General features: G+C 34.1%; 1 protein-coding gene across 1 annotated transcript; it reads left to right on the forward strand.

The window, feature by feature from the left end:
- Window positions 1-236: 236 nt before the first annotated feature.
- Window positions 237-7281, forward strand: LOC107458973 (serine/threonine protein phosphatase 2A 55 kDa regulatory subunit B beta isoform-like). Its single transcript, XM_016077186.3, is given in 14 exon segments — window positions 237-706; window positions 1822-1923; window positions 1926-2011; window positions 2103-2222; window positions 2784-2981; window positions 3441-3532; window positions 3804-3922; window positions 4945-5068; window positions 5378-5501; window positions 5917-5985; window positions 6085-6176; window positions 6264-6341; window positions 6427-6497; window positions 6598-7281. Coding segments are annotated over 14 exon segments (1524 nt in total). The 5' UTR covers window positions 237-594; the 3' UTR covers window positions 6735-7281.
- Window positions 7282-11198: the final 3917 nt, after the last annotated feature.

Consider the following 11198-nt stretch of genomic DNA (forward strand, 5'->3'; position numbering starts at 1 on the left):
GGAATATATTCGGTACCACCACAATAACAGTCCAATCAAACTTGGTACTTCACCTCCTTGTGTTACAGACAAACAAGGGTATCACAAAGACATAGAAAAATTATACATTTACGTAAGTAAAAAACAAACAGAAACCTATTATTGAGAGAACTAATCCTAAAACTAAAAAAACACACAAGTGTGTGTGTCGATGTACTTTTGTGTTTTTGTTTTCTAGTGTTTTTCCCGAAGCCATAGAAGTAGAACCGTTTGCTCAGTCATTTTTATTTTATTTCCGAGTTGAGAAATTCCTATTTTGTCCTCCTAGAGAGAGAAAACATCAGACATAGGTAATTGGAAGGTTGTAAGAGAGAGAAAGGAAATTTTGGTCTTTTTTGTGTGTTCCAATGGTTCAACTGGGAACCCAAAGCAGGGTTGTGAGAAGAAAGAAAAATTTAATCTTTTTCTGATGGGTTGTCCTGAGCCTATGATCTTGTGAGAACCCAGAAAGCGATCTTTGATGCGCTCATAGGATTGGCCGATTCAACCCCAAACGTCTTTGGTGGCCGTTGATTTCGTTATTTCATTGTTTTCCTTTTTTGTTCCCTCCGAGATATGAACGGTGGCGATGAGGTCGTCGCAGCTCCGGCGGGTCCACCAAACCCTCTGGAGTGGAAATTCTCGCAGGTTTTCGGCGAACGCACGGCCGGTGAAGAGGTTCAGGAAGGTAATTACAGCACCTTGTATTGTTGATTGGATAAAAAAGGGACATTTTTTTTGGGGACCGAGGGGGGACTTGTCGGATCCAATTGATTTGTTGGGATTAGGGTTTGATTCCGATGTTTCGATCTGTTTTGGATCGTGTTCCGACACTCCCTTGTAGTTTAGGCTTCTGGGTCGTTGAGTAATGTTGGTTTTGACTAGTGGGTCATTGCTTTAATCATTGCCTGATTCGGGTCTTGATTGCTTTTCTCCTTTTGGTTGATTTTGTCAGTGTTTTCGTGGGCTTGTGTATGTGTGTGTGGGAAGGTAGTAGTGTGGAATGATATGCTTTGACCTGGTTGTTTTTTGAGGTTTGTGTGTCTTTGCATTGTAAATTCACTTGATTGGATTGTGGGGAGTGTGAGACTGAGCTGATGATGACACTTGCCTCGTGTTTGTGGCAATTTGTGTTGTGTTTTCTAGCCCGTGCTTTGTGTTGCGAATAACAGCTTTTGTTGTTGCTAATTGGTCGCTGTATTTTCTCAATAATGTGTGAGCTTGTGTGAGTGTGTCATGTTTAAGATCTTGTTGTTATGTAGTTTGATTTGTGGCGTTGAAGATTGGCTGCTGTAATCCGTGGCATCGACAATGGAAAGCCATTTGGTTTGCAGCATAATTTGCTACCTATGAGTATAAGTAATGGTGGTGTCTCTTTGACTAGATATTCTTGGTTGAAAACTTAATTTTGTCAGCGTTAGACAGGGAAAGTTGTCTTCCATTTCTCTCAATATGAAACAGCCTAGATGTGGAATTATCATTAAGTTATATGTACGTGTCGACAAATTTGGAACGTCGTCATGGATTTGTCGTGATACTCATATTTATGTTGTTGCGTGGTTACATAAATTTATAGTGTAGAATTGAGTGCTTTTGGTCTTGCTTTTCTCATGATAGCCCGATGTATTTACACGAAGTCACCGCTTATAATATGGGATTGTTTGCCTTCAATGGGACGAGAGAGTGAGATTTATCAAGGGAATGACTTGATATTGCAATACAGTGATTTCTAAATCTGAAATGGTTTTCATTGCAGGATAATGTGAAGGTTTACTAATTATTTGCCCTATTTTATTTCCACAGTTGACATAATTTCTGCTATTGAATTTGACAAGTCTGGTGATCATCTTGCTACTGGTGATCGTGGTGGTCGAGTTGTTCTATTTGAGAGGACAGATACAAAAGATGTAAGCCTGGTTTCAGGATGGACTATTCTATTAGTAGGCATCCTGAGTTCCGTTATAAAACAGAGTTTCAGAGTCATGAGCCCGAGGTAGTCACCCCTTGCCCATTAATATTGTACCGACTTCCTATCATTCAGAAGTTATGAGTGTCAATATTTACGATATATGGTCATTTTTCAGTTTGACTATCTCAAGAGCTTGGAAATAGAAGAGAAAATCAACAAAATCAGATGGTGCCAAACAGCTAATGGTGCCCTCTTCCTTCTTTCTACAAATGATAAAACCATAAAATTTTGGAAGGTATGAGTCAAATGCCGAGTTTGGTATTTTCACCAATTTGATACTGAATTGTGCTCAAGGTTGCATTTTTGTGGAATTAAGTTCGATTCCTGGTTTTTCATGCATAGACACTATGAGGCCTCTGCATTTGTATTCTGTAAATTATCAGTTAGCCAGATACATTTGCATGTAGTGGAGACTCTTAAGTATGCATGTATGGGTAGGCTTTTCATTTTCACCTGCATAAAATTGTGATGTCCTTTTATACTACCATCTTTCATGCACTTTTGTGACGAGTCTTTTTTTGTTGTGTTTGTTAATACACCTTCATATTTATTTTATTAAAATGCATTGGGATGATCAAATGTCATGATTAGTTGATATTGAAGGAGGCTGTGCCATGAACTAAATCCCAATGGAAAATGATGTTGATGAAATATTACCTTCCTTGAATATTTGGATATGTATGTATATGAAACTGAATGTGAGTGTCTTCAATTTTTTAAGTTTTCCTCCCTTATGAATATTGTGATTGATCCATCTGCTAGGTTCTTAATCTAAATATTTCTTATCTGAGAACAGGTTCAAGAAAAGAAAATCAAGAAAATTTCTGAGATGAATGTTGACCCTTCAAAAGCAATGGGAAATGGCAGTATTGGTAGTTCAAGTAGTTCTAGGGCATATCTTGCAAATGGAGGAGCTCCAGATAGATCACACAATAACCTAAGCAATGACTACTCATTTCCACCAGGAGGCATTCCATCACTAAAGTTACCTGTGGTAGTTGTATTTATCCCTTTCATGTGCAACTCATTTCCCAATGTTTGTATGTTGAGAATAAAATTTCCGGTTTTTGTTTTAATTATTGAAAAAGCAATAAATTATAAGTAGACTAAAACAAAAGTGTCAAAGCCTAGCAATGGTTAGTTTTTCTTCATTACATTGAGTTTGAACAGCTTAGCAGATATATGTTGAACTAACAAGCCCCGGCAGTAGTTCAACAAACATATTTCAATCTTGGTTGTCTTCATGGTGCTACTTAAGGTTGCTTAATGTAATTTAGCCTATGTCAACCCCAAATTTTTTCTATTCGAAAGGGAAATGGTCCTAACTTTTTCATTTTTAATGTTCAGTGTGTGTGGTGGGTGGGGTGGGGTTTTTTTGGGGGGAGGCTGACACTGCTATAACTCACATGTTTGAGATTTCACAGTGCTAACTCACATGTTATAATATATGTAGGTAAGTAGCCAGGAGACGAGTTTATTGGCTCGGTGCCGCAGAGTATATGCCCATGCTCATGATTATCATATCAATTCTATTTCAAATAACAGGTGATCATAGTTTTCTTAGTTCACACTTCAAACCATATTTTGCTATCTCATCTGGTAAATTTTGGGCGAAAGTGAGAAACCTGAGGATTCATATTCTATTATTCTTAGAGTGGATATTATTGTCAACCTTGCTTCCATTATTTTCATTCTCATAATGTGTTGTTTTGAAATGTTTCCTGTTGGATTATTGATTCATGTCGACATGATTCTATTTGAACCTTCTGTTTTGCTTTCTTTCATGGTGATACTGTTATGCGATCCTATCTTCTAGTGATGGCGAAACTTTCATATCAGCCGATGATTTGCGTATAAATCTTTGGAATCTGGAAATTAGCAATCAAAGTTTTAATATTGTCGATGTAAAGCCTGCAAATATGGAGGATCTGACAGGTAACTTGGGGAACTTCTTATGCTATAAACTTTTCTCTGTTGATAACATGGTTATGCATGAGTAACTTCAACATATAAGTTTTAGTTGACTGATCAGTTTGTAATGGCCAGCCCCATAGTAGTAACTTTATTGGGTCTGAGCTATTCCAGCCTGGGAGATCTGTGTTCATCTTGGAACTCTCTATTTCTAAAATCACATTTTTCCCAAAGAAAATATCTTGTGGGGTCATATCTCCCTTTAGGTAGGCCCAAGCATGGAATAGTCCAAAATGTGTAGTTACCATTTTTTTTTTTTTTAACTTGCACTAGTTTGTTCGTTGTCAAAAGAAATTTAACAAATTTTTGGTGGCTGCAGGAGTTACATTTGGCTTTGAACTACTTTGCTTAGTCCATACCATGCAATTATTTACAAAAAAAATTGCTTACCGTGTTGAGTTTAGTTTGTAGTCACTATTTTATACTTTGATTCTATATTTTCCTTTCTTAACAATGAATCTAATTTTCAAAACATGTGATTTTTCCACAGCTACTTTGCTTAGACTTGCAGTTCAGATTATGTTTTGTCTCAAGTCTAAACTCCACCTGACTTAGTCCCTGCATGGGCCTACCTCAACTTGAGCTTGACTATATGTCTAGGTTGGGGTTAGAACTAATAAAGTTTAATCTTTTGGAAATCTCAAGCAAAATATGGTCTTAGTCAAATCTGGTTCGTGGAACCGATTTGTATTTGTAATTAGGCTATGTTTGGGAGTTCTAGAAATGTTGGAAGGGAATGTTCTTTAATGGAATGATGAAAGAAAGGTGAAAATTGGAGTGTACTGGATCGTGTACTTCTCATGTATGGTGTGTTCAATAAGTATATGAAGGAGGGAAAGGAGAAAATGTATTTATAGGCAAGTGGGGAGGGACTTGGTGGGTTGAAGGTAGAATCGGCTTGTGTGTTGCATGCATTATTTGCAGGAGAGTATTTCCTATTTCTTCAGTCTTGGTTGAGCTTTGACCCCAGATATTTATGATTTCAGAGGTAATAACATCAGCAGAATTCCACCCTACACATTGTAATACATTGGCATACAGCAGTTCAAAGGGTTCAATCCGCCTAGTTGACTTGCGGCAATCAGCATTATGTGATTCGCATACCAAATTGTAAGCTTTTGTTATATACTTTTGTGGTAATCTTCATGTTAATTTCTAAAAACCAAGTAAATAAGTAATAGTGTTTAACAAATGTCAAGACTGTAGGCTAAATAGCAGAAAGGTTTTTTCTCTCTATTTTTTCCTCTTTCTTCTTGGCGTGGACAATCGAACTACGCAAAAGATCTTCTTTTGCCCCCTTCTTTGTGTGGACACTTCTTATGAAGCAAAGAGTTTTTATGAAAATCTATTATACTAATGCAGTTGTGTATGCTTCCTTGTTCATTTAGATTCTAACAGGCAATATAATCTTTTGAACAGGTTTGAGGAACAGGAGGCCCCTGGGTCCAGATCATTTTTCACGGAGATTATTGCTTCTATCTCAGACATAAAATTTGGGAAGGATGGAAGATACATACTTAGCCGTGATTATATGACTCTAAAGGTTTGACGTTTTTACGTCAAAAATTCATGTTTTCAGTTGTTGAAGCTTTCTAATATTTTGGGCTTTGGCAAATAGACCCTCCTTTCTAATATTTGAGGAGATAAAGTTGTCAAATTGAAAGTTGAGAACCACACCCTCTTTGCCAAGAGACTTTTTTGATGTATTTTTACTTATTTATAGATAAGGATGCTTTAAATTTTTGTTGAATTGAATTTTTTATTTTTTATTAGTTTGGGTTGCTTTGTTTAAATTGTACTTTTTTTACTTAGGTCTCTTCGTAACTTCAACATTCTTTGTGCTGTAGCCTAAACATATCAAATATCTCTCATTTTGTTTCTTTGGATGGTTTCTACACTTTTGTGTTTATGATCACTCATTCTTTATCTTATTCACTCATCTTGACTTATTTAAACAGCTATGGGACATAAATATGGATTCAGGCCCGGTTGCAACTTTCCAGGTTCACGAGTATTTAAGACCTAAGGTTAGATTCCTGGGCTTTTATAGGTGAAGTTGATTCATGAATTTCTTTCCACTGCTTTGTTGTCTTATAATTGGCTATGCTTTTGTTTGAACATGCCAGCTTTGTGATCTATATGAAAATGATTCAATTTTTGACAAGTTCGAGTGTTGTCTGAGCGGTGACGGGTTGCGTATTGCTACTGGCTCTTACAGGTCTGTGGTAAAAAACTTGATATGTAGTTGAATTGTGATTGAAATTATTTATCCTGTTCCTTACTAATTTGATTCATTTGATGCCAGCAACTTATTCCGTGTGTTCGGTTGTGCCCTGGGAAGTGCCGAGGCTACAACTTTGGAAGCCAGTAAAAATCCAATGAGGTAATTTTTTATTGGAGATGTGATGTGAATCATGCTTTATTACTTAGGTATTGTGGAATTATTAATCACTCTTTCGTTCCGCCAGACGACAAGTTCCAACCTCTACACCAAGGCAAAGATCCCTCGGAAACAGTATAACAAGAGTTGTAAGACGAGGTAAGTGTTCAACTCTATTTCCCTAGTCTAATCTGGAACAACATGTGAAATGTATTGTTTAACTGTTGCAATAATATTCGATACTTGCATTCTTGAACAGGTACAGAAGCCCCAGGTGTTGACGCGAATGGGAATTCTTTTGATTTCACAACAAAGTTGCTGCACTTGGCATGGCATCCGACTGAGAATTCAATCGCTTGCGCGGCCGCAAATAGCTTGTACATGTACTATGCGTAAAGGAAGACAAAACGATGAAAGAGGACATGACATGACGTGTATTTTGCATGGTTAAATTGCTGTGGAGAAGGCTGCTTCTTTTCCCTTGTTACCTTACCTACCAACCACACTGGGTTGGAGGCTATATTACATTAACAACTCTCACACACACTAGAAAAAAAAAGTCAAAAGTGCCCTTCAGAGCCTGTTTTGGAAAATGATGCAGAAGTGGCTGTTTCTGAATACCCCAGGGGTAGGCACAGACCTTATTTTTGTTCTCCTTCCAACCCTAATATTCTTTTCTCCCCCTTTATTTCTCTGTATCTTCTTCTGAAAGAGAAGGTGCAAATCAATGTTTCAAATTGTGTTATGGCTTGCAAGTGAAGAAGAAAAATGTCATTGTAGCTCTCCTGCAACAGATACTAAAGGATGTTCAATATCTGCCATTAGGATCAAGATTGAAAAAAAAAATGTAGCTTTTCTTTTCTTTTCTTCTTTTCCTTTTGCCCAGATCTCTCTGTGGAATGGAGCAGTTGAAACCTGCAGTGCATCATTTTTTCATTGATTATTTTTGTGCTGGAATTTAATTTGACATGTCTGTCCTAAAGTCTTTAATTTTTACTGTAACGGTGGTTAGTTTATGTGCAAGTAATAATTTTAGGTTGCAAAGTAGCATAAACTGGTGGTTCTCTCAGACATGCATTTATTTAGTGTTTAAAGAACGATTTTATGTTTGTGTCAAATTTTGCAATTGCGATTTTATATGAAAAAGGCAACAATTTTGAAGCGTGTTCTTTTCAAACTATGGATGCTAGAATTATAGACTCCTAGATGTTTCAAATACACGAGTTATAAATTATAATGGAGGTAAATATCAAATCAGTATCCAAAATATTTAGTACTTAAAAGATGTTATTGACAAAATGGTCTCCGAATAATTTTTAAATTTAACAAATGTGACCATTTGTCGTTTGATTTTATTTAACAAATTTGACAAAATTCTTAATTTACTCTTGGTCGCAAATCCTAATCCCATCCTTTCCCAACACCTAATTTACCTTTTGATAAATTCTGAGTCGGCAAACAATTGATTAGATATCTTTAGAATCTATTCTTTTATATATATATATAACCAATTGATTGAAAAATCTTTTTAATTGACTGTATTGACAACAAATATGCATTTTTGATTGTTTGCGCCATCAAACGGATCAAACATATAGTTTATTATATAAATTTTTTTCAAATAATTCATGTTGTTTCTTCTTCTTTTTTCAATAACAGTTCAATTCAAAAGAATAATAAAGATTGAATCTTAATTTTACAATATAATACTTAAGTTTGAAAATTCAAATTAATTGAAGTAGTTCTTACTTCTTACATCGAACTCATGATCATATTCATAAAACATATCAAACTATAATTAAAGTCTACATTGATAAATGTTCTATTTCTTTACGGTTTCAAATTGTTGATAACAAAGATTAAATGAATGGTGAATAATAAAATAATAATTTATAAAATAAAGAGTACATTTTAAAATTAAATAATATATGAAAGACTAATTAATAAATAAAATAAAAAAAAGTTATTTGGTAATAATATAAATACTTAAAAAATATATTTTATTACTAGAACCATTTAATAGTTTAAATGTTTAGGAACTATCTATCTTTTGTCGAATAAAAATGCTATTCGTATATTAAAATCAACCACTAAAATTAGCCATCAATATATTTGTGTATGAATATATGTGTGATTTAATTTATTTTCAATGTGTATTTATATTCTAACATGTATTTAGTAGTTAGTTTTGATATACATGTAGCATAGTGGTTTGCCAAAAGATTTAGATAAACCTCCAAATCCTTAATAAAACTGTCTTGGTAAAAAGGGTAATCCTTGAACACTGAGTTGGTCATCTGTTAGCGGTAGAAACGGTAACCAAAGTAACTGAATTCAAAATCTTCACTAAGATTGTGAAATTATGAGTTATTCTTGTCTGAACAATTCTCTTACTAATTGAGGTGCCATATGGCAGGGTGACACAAGCCTCTCAAGTTGTTGCTAAGAATGGAGGTTCCTACTACAAGCTATTGTTGGAACAGAACAGACACTATATCCAAGAGCCTCCCACCATTGAAAAGTGCCAATCATTGGCTAAACAATTGTTTTATACTCGCCTTGCAAGGTTCTTGATTAATTCAATTCCCTCTAAATTGTTGATAAATTTACATAAGAGAATAACAAAAAATAAAGAATGCTGAGATCCATAACAATATAATTGCTCCTTGATTTCTGCAGCATCCCTCTTCGGTACAATTCATTCTTGAAGGATCTGGATTATGTAAAGAACATAGTGAAGAACAGACATGATCTAAACATAGAAGATGTTGGCATTGGTGCTTTGTTTGGACTAGAGTGTTTTGCATGGTTCTGGGGGGGTGAGATTGTTGGTAGAGGATTCACATTCACTGGCTACTATGTTTAACTATTTCAATCATTATTCATTCATCTATTGAGATTGCTAGTGAGATCATTTTCATCATCAAGTTTTATACCATCTCTTTTGATTGATTCATCAGATATTTTGATGATGTTGCTTCAAGGCTATTTTTAAATCATCATGAACTAGCTTTTCTCCTTTGCTTGTTTGGTACGGATGCTAGTGGCATTTTCGGGAATTCACTACCCATGATCTTAAACTAAAAGAGGATGGAATATAATGAAAATTTGATAAGCTTAAGGAAAAATGGAAAATTATTATTTTTGTCTTCAAATTTTAGTTAAGTTTCAATTTCATCTCTAATGTATAAAATATTCTATTTTTGTTTTAAATATTTTATTTTGTGTTATTTTTATTGTTTGATCACAATCAAAATGTTTTTTTTTACACTAGTTTTTCTATTATTATCTTTTTTTTCTTACTCTTCAACTATTTTTCGCTCAAATTACTACAATTATCATTGTTATGACCACTGCAATTATAAATTTTATCGTTGACAGAAGGAAATTATAATAAAAAAATGTATTTGTGAAAAAAAATTTTGTTTTGAACAAAAATTAAAATAAAACAAAATAAGATGTTTAAAATAAAATTAAAATAGAATATTTTAAACGTTATGAATTTAATCAAAATTTTAGAGTGTAAAATAATATTTTTTTCTCTTGAAATAATTATTAAGCATCATGAGATGAGTTTGTTACAAAATATATTATAGTGCTGTACATTTCTACAGCGGTCCCATTTTCATTTAAGATGCATGATGAGATTGAGATGTACAAGTTAGCCTAATGGAGAATTTTAAAAAAACAGAATCACATTCTCATTTAAGTTGCACCTCTTCTTTAGTTAGTTAAAAAGAACCAAGAATATATATATATATACATATGTATGTACATAGGTGGAAATGCAAAATAGTACAAGATATTGGAAAAGAATATGTACTCTCTTTACCCTCAATGGAAGTGTGTATGTAGAGGTCACTTTCAAGCGATTGAGATCTTATGTTCTATATGTGAAACATGTTTGTTAGGCTTGTTTGTTGTTTATTTCCACCTCAATATATAAGTAATCACTTGCAAACAAACACCACATGCATGTGTGTGTGTACACTTCATGTGCAAAACCCAAAAAGTGCTTAATTTCATATGCGGCTGTGACCAAATCCAATGGTTTTGATCATGTCCTTGTGTAGCCGCCAACTACTCAAGATTTTTTCATGGCCTCTCAAACAATGCAATTGGATTTCCACTTCATTAAATGCAAGAGAATTAGTATAATTTTTATTCATGATATGACTAAGTTGATGAAAAGTTATTGTCAATTCTTTTGATGTTTATTTATCGCACTTTCATGTGAAGTATAAAAATCCTTCATATGGGAATAACACAACTGGCGAGGCTATAAACAACACATGGGCTGTGCTTCGATGGTTATCTGAAATAATGGTGGTTTGAGCCTGAATGTATCTGATTTGCTTTTGGTGTCTGACTGCTATTGTCTGAATTTTTCGTGAGGAGGTGGAGGTTGTATCTACAAGAAATTTTGATATTTAAATTAGCAAAGATTTTAGGCAGAATTTTAGTAGATTGAAATTTGAATATACCTAAAGGTTATCCGTGTATTTATAGTAGGGTAGATAATCATTTTTGTTAGTGGATAACCGTTATCTTTATTTTGGGAGTTTGTTGAAATCTCCTTCTAAATGAGGTAGAGATAGTAGGAGAGATTTGGTGAGTTAGTTACTTATTTAGATAAGTAAAGTTAGACCTCTTTATCGTATCCGACCTCTAAAAAAGTCCAATAAGTAAAAGAGGTCACCTTTCGCAGACCTTTATGTTTAATGGGTCTGACTTTACTTTGGATCAGAATATGAACAGATTGTTACATTGCTTATGGTTTATATCGCTTATGTTAGATTAATTTTTTTTATTATTATGTTATTTAATTTTTTCTCATTTTTGTTGTTTCTCGTTTTTATT

Source organism: Arachis duranensis, chromosome 7 (genome assembly GCF_000817695.3).
Source record: "Arachis duranensis cultivar V14167 chromosome 7, aradu.V14167.gnm2.J7QH, whole genome shotgun sequence".
NCBI lineage: Eukaryota > Viridiplantae > Streptophyta > Magnoliopsida > Fabales > Fabaceae > Arachis > Arachis duranensis.